Genomic DNA, 17,417 nt, shown 5'->3' with positions numbered 1-17,417 from the left:
TACTTCCTTTTAGTGATGACAAGAGTCCTTTCAGATAAGATGTTCCTGAATCTCTTTGTCTTGAATAATTATCTCTCTGGTTTAACATAGAAAGCTGGGATTGAGCTTGCTGATTTGACAAGTTTATTTCTTAAATCTAGAAAGTGTCTTCTTTACCAAATGAGACATAATAACATATAAAAAATAATAATAAGTAATGTTTCCTTGAGTTATTTCCACTCTGAATTTATTTGGTAACCTTCAGGGACCAAAGTTGAGGAAATTATTTTGATTTGATGTTTGAAAAAAAAGGTGCCTGCTCACCTGCTCACCACCTCTCTCCTGGGAGCACTGCTCGCCAAGGAAGTGGTTGCTCTAAAGGAGTACATAAAGAAATCCAGGCAAGACTCTGATTGGTAACTCAAGATCTACCATTTTGGGGACTGAAGAAATGCAGCAGAAAGAGAAGAACGAGTTACATCATTAGCTGTTAGTCTCCTTTCCTATTCCCCCCTTACCTTACACATCTCCTTTGTCGGACCCTCCCCAGCCTACTTCCAATCTGTCTGTATAGTCTGTTTCAGTCTGAGAGTTTAGATGATATGATTAGAGTTGGTTTTCATGTCAGGCTTGACTAAGACAAATGACTTCATGGGCCCCATCCTTACATACAAAAGGAGTAGAAAGAGTTGCCCTTTAAGAGATCTGACTTGAGGAAAATAGAATTCCACAGGAACATCACACCTCTGCATTCGTTTGGCAGATAATAATTGAGAACCTCTCCATGCCTATGGGCCCCAAGGCCAAGATGGAGCCAGTCCTCAGAGGAGACTAGCGCGCGTGAAGCCTAACCTTACTCAGACCGTCTAATGTCCAGGTCAGGGCTCATCCGCTACATCTGTGCTTCTTACAATTATTACGTGGACCCAGTTAATTTAGTTTGGGATGATTTATCTCATACTGAAGTTCAGATTTGCCAAACTGATTAATGAAGAGAGGGGTTGTTTAAAGAAATTCATTGCATAAATATGATTCCAAGAAGGAAAAGATTTAACTTATTTTTTTAAAGATTTCGTTTTAAAGATGTGTTCTGCACCATTGGTAAACATCTGACAGGTGCTTTTCTATGCCAAGGAGTCCGTTTGTTCTCAAGAGTGACCACACTGTAGCCTCGGTCCTGTCTTGGTCATCTTTCCATAGGGCTGCCTCGCCCTAGCAGCACAGCTACCCAAGTATCCCTCTAAAGCTGCCCTGATGTCCTCTGTCCCTCTGTCAAAGAGTGGACATTGCCCCTCGTAGGAAAATACCAGTCTTACTTAATTCAGAAAGAGCTTCAGAAGTCCTATTTCCAAGGCTAGTATAGTAGCCACTTATCATCTTGGTACCCTGTTTAGTGATAAACTGAGTTGCTGGTTGGACTTGGATTTTTAACTTGAGGAATATTTGAGTTTCAGAGCCAGAAGATGTCAAGGAAGTTGTCCCGGCCAACTTTCTCATTTTATTAATAAAAGGACCTGAGTCCAGTAGAATAAATGACATGTTCAAGGTCATGAGGTCACACTATTAGGACCAGAGGTAGAATTTGAAAAGAACAGATATTCTGGGTCTTGTCAACTGAGCTTTTGTCCAGTACGCTATATTTCTCCCTGGGAACTCAGAAGTTCATCTCTGTAATGAAATTGTTGATACTTATTTTTGTTCCAATTAATACATATATTTGGGTGCTAAACAATGAGGAATTTTATCTTTCATTCAGAAATAAAGCAGATAAGGCCTCCTTCTTTAGGCAGACTTCCTATTGACATTAATAACAGATTGCAGGGTTTTTTGGATATGTTTGAGTTGTAAACTCTGGGACTGACCTTGAGATTTTTCCCTTAAACTACAAGTGAAATTAATCTTTTTTTTTTTTAATTTTTAGAAATGCTCAGTAGCAGTTTCACTCCATCATTTCACAAGTACTCTGAGTACATGCCCTGTGTCTCACATTGGGCTAGAGATGTGCTCAATTGTTTATCAGCCATACCAAAACAGCCCATTGCTCAAACATCCCAGAAGACAGGGGAATTTCCATATCTGAGAAGAATAAAGCATTGTTTAAAAAGATTCAATAAGGGGTGCCTGGGTGGCTCAGTTGGTTAAGCCCACAACTCTTGGTTTAGGCTCAAGTCAGGATCTCAGGGTCATAGGATCAAGCCCTATGTCAGGCACCGTGGTAGGCATGGAGCCTGCTTAAGATTCTCTCTCTGCCTCTCCCCCTGCACACACTCTCTCTCTCTCTCTCTCTCGCAAATCTTTTTAAAAACAATAAATCTTTACAGAAAAATCAAAAGATTCATTAATTATCTTTTTTATCACTCACATTTTCTTTCCTCCAAATTAAGGGGCTGGTCAGCCATGCGTTTCACCTGTAGAAATTAGCAGTAGACATTTTCCCCCCTTAGACTAAATAGTCAACAATTTGATCCTGTGTGTGTGTGTGTGTGTGTGTGTGTGTGTGTGTAATATACATATATCCCAAAACTATTTAAATAAAATAACAACTTTAGTAGTATACATCTAGTAAGGATACCAGAATGATAGTTACCCTTCACAAAGTTTTGGAAAACTCGTTTACCAGTTGAAAATGTCACCTTTGAAGCAATTCATACTAGAAAATGTCACCCAGAAAACAATATTCCATGTCAGATTACAATTGCAGAAAGATAACAAAAACACGTAAGTCCAATGCTAACTTGTCTTGCTGAACTTGTCCATAAAACAGTTATTACTTAGGTATAAAGAAGCATTAGATATTTTATTTAATTCCAGGCATCTTTATACGATTTTTTTCCCCCGGTTTCCAGTTCACACTCACACAAAATGAGCCTGAAGCCTGATGCAGGGTACAGCTATTGCTATTCAAATATAATCAAGAGGTCCTATCACTTGATTATCTCAGTAGATACTCTTAAAGTAGGGGTAATAAGTACATAGTTCTTTAGTTAGATGTTTTCCTGATAAGAACATCTTTCCTGAGAGAACCACTTTGTAAAGTGAATTTAGGGTCTATTCAAATGACATCCTCTTTGTTTACAAATTTAGTGTTATCACTTCAAGTCTTTTCACTGATTTTGTCTCCCTCTAATTTAAAAGATATTGCAGTCTCCGGTCATCTGTGAGTACTGCATTAGTATTTACTTCTTGAATTTAATGTCGTTTTTCTTAAGCCTGTGGAAAGTTTTTTTTTTCTTTTTTTTTTTTTTTTTTTGTTGTTGTTGATTCATAGCGATGCTTTAAGATGGAAAAGAGACCTAAATGATCAAGGAAGTGATCAACTCTTGGCCACAGTATTGAGCTAGTAGATTTGACAGGTGTCTGACTTCTTCTCCACTGCTCATTCCACAAATCTGAGTGGTCTTTTAGTCTTCCCTGACTTCTGCAACCTGTACATTACTTTATGCCCTTGAATAAGATGCATTTAAGATTTTTGTCTGAATTTTATCTGCTACTACAGTGGTTTATTCTATTCAGACCAACATTTCAAACTGTTATATCTCTTTATTAATGGTTTTCTATAAATATCCCCAATACTCTCAAAAAGTCCATACATATGATGGATGGGATCTATTTTTAAATCATTCATAAGTCATTGTATTGAAAACATTTGTAGTGCAGATTTTATTCACACTGTAAATGACATGGGTTTTTAACAACGGCTCTATTTAGTCTACAGTACTGGCTTACTTGGAAGAACCAGCTGCTGTTCATGGAGGTGAATGGACATTTTTCCAGTGGTCATTCTCTTGTTGAGGCCGGGGGGAATAGTTCTTGGAATTGTTTGCTTCATAGGCCCAGCCACCTTTAAAAACTAATACCATTTTTCTGCAAATGATGTCAAACGGAAGGTGAAAATTTTCAGAGGTTAACTGAAACCAAATTAAAGAATAGATAGAAATGAAGGAGCATAACCACTGATGACCCTGTTATCACATTGTCCTACAGTAAATCTTTCTATAGTGTCTTTTTATAGTGTCTTTGTCATACAATTCTCTAGGTTTCTTCTGCTGTTGGACTATCCATTTCTTTAGGATCTAGAATTATAGTCATAGTTAAACACATCATAGTCAAACACACCCATACAAAGTATATGGACTTTTCTATTTAGCTATCAAAGATATTACTAAGATATTTAGAATACTGGCCTTTCAGTTGTCAATATTTTAAGGTGTGTGATGAATAAATGGAATAGCCTTATGTCTTTTGGTGGTAGAACTGTCAAGAAGAGTTTGTCTTTTTTGCCCCTCATCCCCCAAATGTGGACTATTTCAGAATCCATTACAGAGGAAATAAACAGTTGATTTTAAGTTAAGGATGAACCTAACAATCATTTGCACTATATTGATGTCAAAAGTATCTCTCTGCCAAGCTTTAAAATGCATCTTCAAAAACTACTGAAAATATCCAAGAACTTTAGTGATGAGCTACAAATGGACTTTGGTATTGATAAATAAAAGTCAATATGTATAGTGAAAGGACAACTTACTGTGATAAATGGGCCCACCATCAGTAAAGATCAAATTATTGACTATTTAGGGCAAGGAAAAACCTGTCTATAGCTAACCTCTACAGGTGAGAAGAATTAGCCACAACAGCAATTTAGGAAAAGCTCAAAGACACACGTTAGGAGAATTTATTAAAAATGTATACAAAAGTAGGCAGCAACATTTTGTTAAATACATTTGTGGCACTAGGCTAATGTATTTTTTTGAACATGCCTGGGTTCACACCTTTTTTCTTTTGCATTGAATGAGCTCCCTTAGGGCTACTCATATTCCTTTTCAAGGAGATCTAATTCAGATTTCACTTCCCAGTCCCCCCTATTGCAGAATTACTTCTGCATTCCTAAAAACTATGTCACTCTTGGAATATCATCTCTAATGCTCCTACTAGTCACTTTTCATTATGCTTCAACTAGATCACAAGTTGTATGAGGGCACATTAAAAGTATCTTAATTTTTTACCCATCACGTAGTCTAACAGAGAGCTCTACCCATAGTAAACACTAGATCAGTATCTGTTGATTTCATTGTTTTTGAAATGATTCATTAGAGAAGCCTTGGTCACATATCATGTCTGAGTTTAATGATGAAACATCACAGAAAATACCCAAAAGAACAATTGCAAAGATTAGCTTATCAAAAAAAAAAAAAAAGTGAAATGGCAATAATTAACTTCTCCAATGTCAGCTGTTCCCAATTGACAGAAGGTAGGCATTTCTTCTATAGTAAATTTTACCAGCTACTCTATAAATTATCCAGTAGAAATGACAAATCCTGTACCATCTCAAATTTGGAAGCTAAAGTGTAATTAAGCAAAATATCTGAAGACTAACCCTTTCTACTCTCCTACCTCCTCACAAATGACACCCTCCAAAATCAGAGGTAGATAAAAGAAGAGCTTCATGGTACCTACTAGTGTGAGTCTAATGAAGGTCATGCAGCTACAACTACACCTAACTTTCTGACTTTCTTGAGAGGCTTGGGGTGTCAGTTCATCCTGGGTCCACTTTTTTTGCCACTTGAAATTGCTGCAGGCATTTACTTCGTTGTTCTAATATAATACCATGCCCTCTTCCTTCTTGAGGGCCCTATGTCTAGAACAGAGTCTCGCTGGAAGGATAAGTAAATGAATGGGTGGATGAAAGTTTTAAATGATGAAAGAACAGTATATGGGATGACAAGTGCAATGCATTTGCCCAAATAAACACAGGTGCCAACTCACTGACTGTTAATAATAGATGCAGCTGAATGAGTCATTCCCTATGATAAATATCAATGTAAATATTTCAGAAAATTAGTAAGATATATAGAAATAAAAACATTAAAACAGTCCAGTAAATCTTGACCAGTGTAATAGTTTTCTGCAACTTTGGTGTATTTAATTTTCTGTTTCAACGTGTTACAAAAATCGATGGATTCAGAAATAAGCATGATCTAAACTGAGGAAAATTAAAATTAAAGGCAGCTACACCAATAACTACTTAGGCTGTATGTGTCTGTCCTCCAAATTACAGACTAACCCGCATCACCATTTTACAAATAGTCATCTTTTGTCTCAAGTGGGCCTAACCAAGAAACTGGATGAATCTAGTTGAAGATAATTCAAAGCACATATCCTCTCAGATCAGGAGGATATCTAGACGATCCCTCTGCTTTGCTCATTTGTTCACTCATTCATTCCACAAGTCCTTTAAGAATACCTCCTATGGCCCAGGGCAGACACAGGTGCATAAAACAGATGTGGTACCTACTTCCATATTTTTTTCTTGGAAATTTAAGTGCCAGAATCTCATACATTTTCCCCATGTTTTGTTCACAAATAAAAGGTTTCAGAGAAGTGATTTCAAACTCTATGCGGACACTTTCACAGAACAGAGGAGAACTGTGTTCTGAGAGGCTAGGTGAAACTCGAGAATATTTGGACCAGAGTTATGTTACTAGTCCCCTTTAAAGTGTGTATATTGGGGCACCTGGGTGGCTCAGTTGTTACGCGTCTGCCTTCGGCTCAGGGCGTGATCCCAGCGTTCTGGGATCGAGCCCCACATCAGGCTCCTCCGCTGAGAGCCTGCTTCTTCCTTTCCCACTCCGTCTGCTTGTGTTCCCTCTCTAGCTGGCTGTCTCTCTCTCTGTCAAATAAATAAATAAAATCTTTTAAAAAAAGTGTATATTGTGGGCTTCACCAATTATGTTATGTTCACCAATGCTGTACATACTGCATGGAAATAAGATGAGGAATGTGAGAGGCGTGAGCTCTGCTCATGCTGCTTTGGACCTTGGGTGGCGTTCCTTTGTGTCACTTACGAGTATGTATGTGACGTGACACAGCCTCTAGCCTTTACTCCATCATTTGCTAATGGAGGTTTAGGAACAGACCTACTCGCCTTTGCCAACAAACATATCATTTTATGTATGGCTTATATATTTTGTTGTTTGCATCTCATGGCCTATAAATAAAATGTGTGTGTTATCAAGACCTGAAGAGACAGTAGTAGTGTTTACTGCAGCAATTTGCAATAGATAAAATTAGCAGTAGTCAGTAGTATACATATTTATGTAGTTTGGCTTCAAACAGGTAAGTATGACGTAATTTATATTATTGTGGTCTTTCTTTGTTTTGTTATTCAGTGAGTTTTTTTCATGAAGACAACATCGACTTTTCCTGACAAGTGATTCCTTGAACGAATGGAATATGAAAATATGTTACTTATGGAGATAACTGAGACCAAAGTATTACAACTTGTGCAAAAATGTGGAAACCTGTGTCTGTTTCTCTAACAGAGCTAGTGGTGTTACGTGTTTACAGGAAATTTTAGATTTCTGTGCTCATTCCCACTTGTGTTCGTAATTCCTACTCAGAAGATCATGGCAAGTTGTCTGAAGTCGCCATTCAAAACATTGCCCCCCCTTATTAATCGTTTGCCAACTATGTATTCGGTATTTTAAATTTTATTTGTTTAGGGCTTTAATTTTTTTGGTGTTTGGAGTTTCTCATTTGATGAAGGAGACACAAAATATACAGAAAGTGTTCCTCAGCTGTGATTTGTGTGACAAGACGAACTACCGCACCCATGCAGAGCTGCTCTTTCTAACTGACCAGCCCCATGTTCTTCCGTCTGTGTCCTACAGCTGTTAATTGACGATATTGTTTTAGATTTATGCATTAAAAATACGATTTCTACTTTGGAGGGATCACTTTGTTACTTTGTAGCTTTTAAGCTGATGCCATGAACTTATTTTTCTTGTAAGATAAAGTCTCATCTATAGATTTTTCAACTAATTACATGTCTGCCAATATATACTTAGAGGATACATTTTATTTCAATTTATTATTTGTGTTTACATAGTGTGTCCCTGGAAATATCTATGGAACTGAAAGGAAATGTTTTAATGGTGTTTATTACTGCTATTTCATCGCTCTCTCTTTCTTCTCTCTCTCTCTCTCTTTTTAATAGCTCCAGTCAGTCCGGTCAAGCATGACAGCAACTCAAACTCGGCAAACTTCCAAGGCACTGAGGACATGCCTGACAGATGCGTCTTGGAAGAGTCTGAGAGTCCAGGTGAAAGCCATTTAAAAATAGTCAAGTATAAAATGATAAATTTGACACAGCTTTGGGGTCCTTGGAAGGGGGTGGCAGGGAGGACATTGTAATGCTGTTTTCTCTTAGCAGCTGCGCTGTCAAATTAATGGTCACCTCCAGGGGTCACAGTGTGGAGCTGTTACCTTTGCCTCTTTCATCAAGGATTCAGTTGGAGGAAGTACAAAGGCTTTATGACTGAGAAGGGAAGCTGACACTATCAGTTCATTATCATCAGTTTTAGGCTAAACTGGTTAATAGAGGCCGAGATTGAAAACTGGAGAAATGGCAGCATTTTACATATTTCAAATAATGGGATCGAGCGGAAGTGGAGAGTTAGAGAGACACAGATTGCCATCATTACAGACTATTCACCTTTCTAACTATAAACAGCTAACGGGGACGAAAGGATTGTAGCATAACAGGAATGGACTCATGGATACATCAACTGTCGAGAACAAACAAAACGAAAGAAAATAATAACCCTTCCCCATGCCATAAAATTTACCCACATCCCAAGTTCCTTAGGTCTGTACATTCTCCGTGGAAAGAATAGACAGAAATGTAGCAGAAGGATAGAGCCAGAAACACTTAAGCATGGATTTTTGTTTCTGTTTTTGTCTTGTTTCAAAACATGCCTAGTCTTTAACAACTAATTAATCAAAAATAAAAAATCCTGTGAAAGTGGAATGATATTCCTGGATTACTACAAAGCCATAAGGTGCTAGAAGTTACGTTATTACCATGAGGGAAAGAGTTAACGCTCTCCTCCCACCGAACGTTTCCCTTTCCTGTTTTCTCTGGCTGCTGTGTACCCTCGACCCTCTTGCATCTTTGTGTGCTGATCCTTGTATCAGATTTTTGATTCATCCTCTCTGTGGCCTGTCAGCTTAGTTAAGAGATTTCCAAATCTTGTAGCCTTCGCTGACAGGGGGCAGCTGCAAACAGTCCCCTGATCCTTCCCCGAGGAGAGCTACTGAGATTTAATTTTCAGTGAAAGGTGCAGCCTGCAATCTATGTCAGGTCCCCTAAGTCATCTCGGAACCCCAATAGGCCCGGTGGCGATGGCATTGTATTTCAGTTCCCTCCACTGCGGCCAAGATTCCTCAAAAGATGGACTGCTGCCAAGTGTCTGTTCTCAGCCACACTTCTGCTTTAGCAGCCCATGGACCTGAGAAAGGGCATCTTTCTCGCCGACAGAAATTTTTAATCAGAACATGAACCCCACCTCCTGCCCTAATATCTAAAAAACAAATGCAGGTTAGTCCCACTCCAAAAGGGAGAGGGTGGTGGTAGCGTTAAATCATCAAATTATTTTAAAATTGCTTTTAGTTTTGACAAAAATTACCTAATTTTGACTAGATTTTTAAACTGTCTTCGTAAACGGTTTCCTATCAACCCGAGGCAGTTAAGTCCCTGAGTCAAGTTTTCAACTAAGTGTTCATTGTTTTTGGCAAGAATAGATTGGCTATATGTCATCTCAAAAGTAGAATACATTTCAGGCATCCCTCAATATGAGTGGAATTGTAGTAAAATTCAAATATTCCATAGTTTATCTGATTGATATAAACAAAAGGGTATATCAAAACAAGGATTAATTAGAAAAGATTGGTACTGATAAAGAATCTTAACTTAAAAAGTGAGTACTGCTGTACATCAGACATCATTAAACTGGTAATAAAGAATGAATTACTCTGGCTTTTTCCTCTGTCCATTCCTGCATTTTAAGACATCTTGCCTTATAGGCCTAGAAACCTCTGGAGAGTTCACTACTGGTCTCACTGCCTTCCACTGAGAATTTGTGGCTTGGTTGTCATGGAGACATCGTATTTCTCCAAGAATTGCTCATATTGATCCGTGGCCAGGCGTAAATGGCCAAGCGAGTGTGAGGAATAAAGGGGGCTGGGCAGTCCTATAAAATGACCAGGACTTGTGAGTTGGAAATAAGCTTATAGCAAACACTTAGGTAAAAAGAAAGAAGCAGTTTTATTTTGTTTCAGGATTTCTTTCTGCACTTTGGGCCATTGTCTTCTTTCACTATGAACTGAAAGAAACTTGTTAGTCACTTGTCATGTCAGATCTTTGGTGCTTGTCCTGACACAGCTGTCAGCCTTCCAGCTCTGTGCAGTTCAGGGACACACAACAAAGAGGCAATGACATGAATTATTTATTGCTCCTTGTGTGGATAAAATTCTGTGATAAGAAATTAAGACACTTCTGACAGAGGTGCTTGTTTAGTAAGAAAGATTTTGATGAGAGAGTGCATTTCCTTGAAGTATGAGCATTTGAGAGGGAAAATTCTTAAAACTGAACATGATGGAAGGTATGTGAAATTGGTGGCATAGAGGGACTTTCTTAAACTGTGAACATACGACTGTCCACTTCTCAGTGTCCAAAAATGAACTAAAAAAATACCAAGCCATTCAAATGGAGGGGCTCCAAAACTATAAACATTACTTTGGTGGTTGAGTTACTTCTGTTTACCAGGTATGAGTGGGGTTCCTCTGGAAAGCACACTAACCACCTTCGTTAGAAGAGAAGGCAAATTTGGGGGTTTTAAGGGATAAGCTTTGGGAAGGTATCACCCAAACCAATGGAGGTGCTTCAGTAGCTGAGCTTCTAATTGCATTGGCACATCAATTACTCCTATATGGAGAGGAGCGCATTTAAACCTGAACGCATCGTTCTTACCATTTTCACCTGGCATATTATCGGTCACTTAAAAATCCTTTTAATATTTTCATGTACATGCAAAATCCAACCCCCCCCCCCCCCGTTACAAAGTTGAATGTGGTCAGTCTTCTAGCTTTAATGGATATTGACCTTACATGGTTTTATCTATGCAACTCTAAATGAGTAATATATTTATTACATCATTTTTAATGAACAAAACCAGTTGTTCAAAGGGGATATAGAAAACAAAACAAAAAATCATTTTCCCATCCAAGCACAGTTCGAGAATATTGCCTCATATATTGTTCTTTCCAAATAAAATCTTTTCTTTGCAAATCCCCTGAATATCATTTTCCTTTGCCCTTAGAGCTTCACATTGCTGATACCAATTCATTCCCATATGCAGAGAGCAAATGGATATTGAAGCACAGAAAAACTATAATAGTTTACTTTTTTAAAGGTGAAGTTAAAGTTTTTTAAACATTGCAACATTTTGCAATGTCATTAATAAAATCAAATTTTTAAGTTTATATAAAAATAAGATGACTTTATGCATTGATTATCTTTGAATGCAATAGGTTTTGAACTCAATCTGCAGATTGCTTATTTTTTCATTGACATCACTGCTTCTCCAGCACTGAATTGACTAGGATGACCCATTTGTAAATGGGCCGGAGTGTGCATATAGGTCACAATTTAGAGGACTGGTGGAGTGGTTGTTCACCTGGTCTCTAGAGTACTCTACCTATTCATCATGCCATTGTGATCTCTTTATTGGTTCAAGCTGTATACCCAGGTGAGTGCCTGCAGTCCATTAAGGTTGGCAAAGCAACTTTAGACCAGAGTATTCTTGTTACTCTGACCCTGCTAGTGAACCTGGAGGTCTTGTCTGATAGGTTAAGGTCTCCCTCAGCAGTGTCTTTTCTCTGGAATAATTCATTAGCAAAGAGTTTTGATTCACAGGTGAATCCCAGATTGAAGTTTCTGGCTTAGACTCTGTGAAGTCTACTTGCTTCTTCACTGGCATTTATACATTCCCAAAACCTGTGGGAATAACTTTGATGTCTAGTAATAGAAGCACCGAGACAACATTGTGAACTTACAGCTCCCTTTTTTCAGATTTTAGGGCCATTAGGCTTTCTTTCTTTGGCTCTTTAAAGCCTCATCACTTCTGAATCTGAAAGATGCTATCACAAAAATAGTTTAGTGCAGCCTTTTGCTGGTTAACTTATTGTTAACTGCTTCATGCACATTGATTAAAGCTCAAGTCCTATTCTCCCAAATATAATAAAAAGTGTTCCTTGTCCCCCATCTTTGCACTCATGATGATAAAAAATTTAGTGTGGCATTCACAATTTTTATCCAAGTGTTAATGAGAGATCTTGAGCTTTTATCACCTTATTGGCTTGGAAAATTAAGAATTTTACTTCCTAGTGCACTAGGGACAGTGCACTTAAACATAGCTTCAGCTGAAAATAGTGACGAGAGAGCGTGAAAGTACCAAAAAAGGCATTCAGATCAGCGTTTTCACATCATTCTGAAGTAGTGTATAATCAGTATGCATTCTGCCATTAATAGAACATTTTAGTGGTTTTTATATGGCACGTTATGTGTATAGATCTATATACATCATTGTCAATCAATATTGCATTTGCATGAATCTGATGAACAAAACTAGATTTCTCAGTTTCCAGGGGATGTACTACATTGTGAAAAGCCAAGGTGGAGGTTTTTTTTTTCCCCCTTTACTATTCTAGCTCATGAATCAACAGCAAAAATCAGGTAACAGAAAGTAGGACAGATTCAGGACTGGAGTGTTGGAGATGGCTGATGATGATGCATGAAGCAGAAAAAATGTGGAATGTGTGAGCAGCCCATCAATCATAGCTATCGAGAACACACTTCTTAGGGTTAGTGCTAAAAAAAATGTTCTAGAAGGAGTAAGAACAATTTCAGTAGCAAAAGCACATAAACCCTTTCTTCTAGTTGTGTTTAACAATATCAAAAATTTTAAAAAGTTGCCCAAATGGAAAAATGCAAGCATCAGCCTAATAATTTTTAAAACATGTAAAATTCTAGGCTTACACACACACATATATAACTAAACAAAATAACCAGCTTTTTGACTTTTTGCCAGTAGGAGTGGGAGTTACTATGCATTGTCATGTCATTAATATAAATGTATTCAGAAGTAGTTGACTAAGGCACAGGACTCCAATATGTTTCATAATCAAAATAATTTAAATCAACTGATATTTTTTAGCCTACAATAACAATCATCCAAGTAGTCTGAGAAATAAATGCTTTTCTGATTCTCTAATTCAAACCATTTTCCAGCTAACATAACATTTGATCCTAAATTTGCGGTTGTGGGTTTCTCTGAGAGAAACTGAGATACTTGAAATTTATTAATTTCAAGCCCAAATCATCTTGTTGAAAACTTTCATCTTTCTTGACAATTAAAAGAAAAAATAACCTATATTAATAATGTGTGCAATTAAAATATACTTACTTGAAGCCTAGTTTATAAGACAAGAATATTTTTTTTATTATATGAACATATTATATTTCAGGATAGAAAAGAAATAGAGAAGTTACAGGTAATTCTGTCCTTTCCTTCGTTTCTGTTCTCGTTTCTTGCTTCCTTTCATTGTTTCCTCTCTTTTTCCACCCCTCTCTCTCTTCCTCCTTCCCTCTTTCTTTCTTCTCTATTTCACCACATAACGTGATAATCTGTTTCCTTCCTAGGTAAGCCAAGGCATCATTCATGGATAGCGAAGGTGTGTTCCTGCAAGCTGTGCTAAATGGAGTCTTATCTATAGGAATTGGATTTGGACAAATGATGAAACCTAAACATGCCATTTGTTTATTGTTGTATAAAAACTAGGCTGTTATCGGTCAAGTTATTAGGTTGTAAGTAGATTTGCTAATACTTTGGAAAGAGTGTACTGAAAATGTAATTACTGTTTGAAAATATCTGAATTGATCTAATTTTAGAAAGTCATTGTCAAAATCATTCTATATTCCTGCTTCTTACTTTCCTTTAAAACGTACAGCAAGGAGTGCCAGTCTGCAGACACGAATTTAAGACTGTGTTAGATTTTCTTCCATCTTTTCAGTGGCTGGATTATATAAGCAACATTAGAACTGCATTGCTTTTAAATACTGTAACATACAATGCTTCCAAATTTAATGCTGCTTCAGTGTATTTAATCTAACACTTCACCAAATTTATTGTTTGTTAGGTTAGGACATTTTGTTTTAGTATATGCTTTAATATGGATCAGTCACCCTGCAGTAAATCTCATCAAAGCATGAAATGTTGTCAACAAATAGCCAGTTCCATTTAGTCATCAATTAGCCCAAATAAGTGATAGACAGTATAACAGGGACCAATCTTGTGTGGTCAGGTTCATTGGGACTTCTAATGACATGGAAGCTAATGTCTTTAGCCAAATGTTGATCTTGTTGGCCATATAGATGTGAACTATCTACTTAAAGCACATCGCAATTGATCCTTATTAAGTATAAACTCTAGCAGTTATTTTCCCAGAAAATAATTTGACTAGCAGGAATTCTTAAACTAAAATATGCAAAGCAATATAAATAGGAACAAAGTGCTCATCTATTAAGCCCCTTAGTGATCTGATTTATTTGTTGTGACTTACATTGTATAATTACTGGATTTATAGAAAATCATCAAGAAGATTATTAGTCTGCATATGAATACAAATATTGCCTAATCCATAAAAAATGGAAATAAAATGTTAAATATATGATCGATCGATCTATCTATCTAATAGAGAAGTTCCAATCACTTGAATTTAACAAACATACTTGAGGGCAGCAGCATCAGGTCCTATGCTGGGATGCAATGGACAGATCAGAGAAGACAACTATACGTTGGAATAGCGTGGTCTCCACCTTTAAGGAACTTATAATAATGACTGACCTGGATGAATATACCAGAACATAGACATTCAGTGAGTGTGACTCCTTTAACGCAGACATAAGTCTGTGTTCTTTTTTTCCCCTAAAATATGATGTCATTGCTTGAAATTACTTTTTAATTGTACTTCACAGAGTAAAATATTGTCAATATGAATAATCATGGGAAACACTCATCTTTTGAAAATCATCATACACATCTCCCCACACATACACACACACGCGCGTTGGAAATAGTCCAAAGCTACTTGGAACAAGTTTCAAAATAAAGAAAAGTAGCAAGGTAAGCAATGGAAAACATTTTCTTACGTGCTGTGTATAGGTTCTGAAGGCCATTACAAGAAGGAATACTAAAAATATTTTTGATGATGGCAATATCAAATATGTATTTATTTTCTCAAGAGGGCAGTTTAGAAGTTGAAACTTATTTGGGTGCACAAGTTCTGGTATATTTATTAAAAATAAGCTTCTTTGTTTTTATAGCTATGCCCTATTATTCCCTTTTCAGTGAAGATTAAAAATAAGTTCAAACAGTTGCCATATTTAGCATTTTCCAGGTCTAAGGAAACCTATATTGAATCCTTGATAAATATTTTATGATGTCACCAGATATAGGAAATTAGAACTGGCATAACCCTGACATTACTAAATGAGATTTTTAAGATTTTTTTGGCATCACATTTTGCAATTGCTAAAATTTAATAATTCATATGAAATGACTAATTATAATCTTCTTTTATCAATATGAATTCTGGAGGCCAACACCATTAACTATCAAAGTTTTTAATTCCTAAAAATGAGAGAGTTTTAGAGAAAGACATTTACATAATGTTTTCGAATATCCATGTGCAAATGTAGACAAATCCACTAGTCTGTTTAAAAATGATTTCTTTATATTGACTTATGCTTAGAATGTGTCAGCAATGTCTCTTGTAAGGAGAATTTAAATAGCAAGTTGCCACCCAATTAATTGATCAACCACATGGTGCCCCTGACCTCTTGGTACCTCAGCTAAAAACCCAAAACCAATGGCTTCTTGAATAGGTGTTTATCCTTTCTTGGCCTAGCCTTAGGTAACAAGTGGAGCAATTATATTAGCAAGCAACTCATTTGTTTATCCAGAGTTTTCCTAGTTATTGTAATAAATAACTCATTTAAAAAAATCATCTTGTGTTCTTCCTCTTTTTGGCATTAATCTTGGTGATATTTATGATTTTCGGTTTCCCTCCAAGGAATATCATATTTTCAAATTTGCAAGTGGGGAGTCTGTTACTCACTGTGGAGTTATATACTGGCTGTATTGCTGAGGAAAGACTCCAGAAAGAATGGAAGTTTAAGCACCTAGCCCTCACTGCCCTTTGTTCAATAGCACGTCTAGAGCTCCCTCCCAGGGCTCAGGCAAAGATGCTCCACAAGATGGCTTATGGAAAGCAATCTGTGCACTGTAAAGCGCTTCAAATATAAGGTAAAATTTGTAATATTATAAACACACAATTGGGAGGCGGCCTCAGCCCTGAAACGTTGTTGCTATTTTAGAAACTAAGGCTACTCTGAATATGTCACTATTAGAAAATGATAGGAAAACATCTTGCTGAATATTAACATTCTATCTCTAGATGGTAGGATTTGGGGTGATTTTCATTTCCTTCCTTGCACATTTCCCTCCAATGTTCTGTATTTTTAAAAAAAATTATAATTAATCAAGTGAACATTTTAGAAAAGATAGTTTCTCTTCAATCTTTAGAGGGCACATTATAATAATTGAATTTTTAAGAATTAAGTTTTATGCCATGTGTTTAAAATGAAGGCTCAGAATACATTAATTCCAATTGATTTTGAAATCTTTCTTCCACAGAATGGGCTTATTCGTGTAATTCTTAAAATTTTATATTGCACACATTTTGATTCCACAGTTATTTAAGCACTTTGATTTTCCACAAAATCTTGTTGTATGTGTCAAGTACCCAAAGTTGTGTGTAACTAAATATGAAAGTCATTGCTTTGTAAATATGTACATAGTGAGCATTTTAAAATAATTTCAAAATAGCATGACCAAAAAGTTGCAAAGTTAAAACTGTCTCAAGTGGATTTCTTTCTGATGAAGTTATGTGGCTTTGTGTACACTGGTCCCCAGACCATTTTGTGCTGTGATTTCATCAGCAAGGAACCTGCAGATCGTATGTATGGGAAGAGCACAAACAAGAAATGAGCAAGTCTCCCAGTATGAACATGCCACTGGGGGTTCCATCCAACCTGCAATCCCTGGAAGACATGGCAGGTCACCTCCTCTCATCTCATTGGCAAGACAGGGACTTCCCTTGCACAAGTCCCTGACTCCTGTCACCCTCATCCCAACCTTCTCAGATCCTCAGGTCCTATTTTATTTTAAATGTTGATATCATGCCTTTGGGGTATTAATCTGACTTATTATTACAATATTGTATTAAAATACATTTATCCTGGGGTGCCTGGGTGGCTCAGTCATTAAGTGTCTGCCTTCGGCTCAGCATGATCCCAGAGTCCTGGGATCGAGCCCCACATCAGGCTCCTCTACTGGGAGCCCGCTTCTTCCTCTCCCAATCCCCCTGCCTGTGTTCCCTCTCTCACTGGCTGTCTCTCTGTCAAACAAATAAAATCTTCAAAAAATTTTTAAAAAATAAATAAAATAAAATGCATTTATCCTGATTACTGAGTTTTTTGC

At 37.0% G+C, this 17,417-nt stretch overlaps 1 protein-coding gene across 4 annotated transcripts in view; it reads left to right on the top strand.

Annotated features, from left to right (window-relative positions):
• WDR72 (WD repeat domain 72) overlaps positions 1 to 16,784 on the top strand; it is a 214,113-nt gene extending 197,329 nt beyond the window's left edge. For all 4 annotated transcript variants that reach the window (XM_057306315.1, XM_026518516.4, XM_026518515.4 and 1 more), the window contains 2 exons: positions 7,973 to 8,077; positions 13,517 to 16,784. In XM_057306315.1, coding sequence (XP_057162298.1) covers positions 7,973 to 8,077; positions 13,517 to 13,572 — 161 coding nt within the window. In that variant the 3' untranslated portion in view covers positions 13,573 to 16,784. The remainder of the gene's footprint in view (positions 1 to 7,972; positions 8,078 to 13,516) is intronic.
• The last annotated feature ends 633 nt before the right edge of the window (positions 16,785 to 17,417 follow it).

This window comes from Ursus arctos, unplaced genomic scaffold, assembly GCF_023065955.2.
Source record: "Ursus arctos isolate Adak ecotype North America unplaced genomic scaffold, UrsArc2.0 scaffold_36, whole genome shotgun sequence".
Taxonomy (NCBI): domain Eukaryota; kingdom Metazoa; phylum Chordata; class Mammalia; order Carnivora; family Ursidae; genus Ursus; species Ursus arctos.
This window is presented reverse-complemented; position numbering and strand designations above follow the sequence as displayed.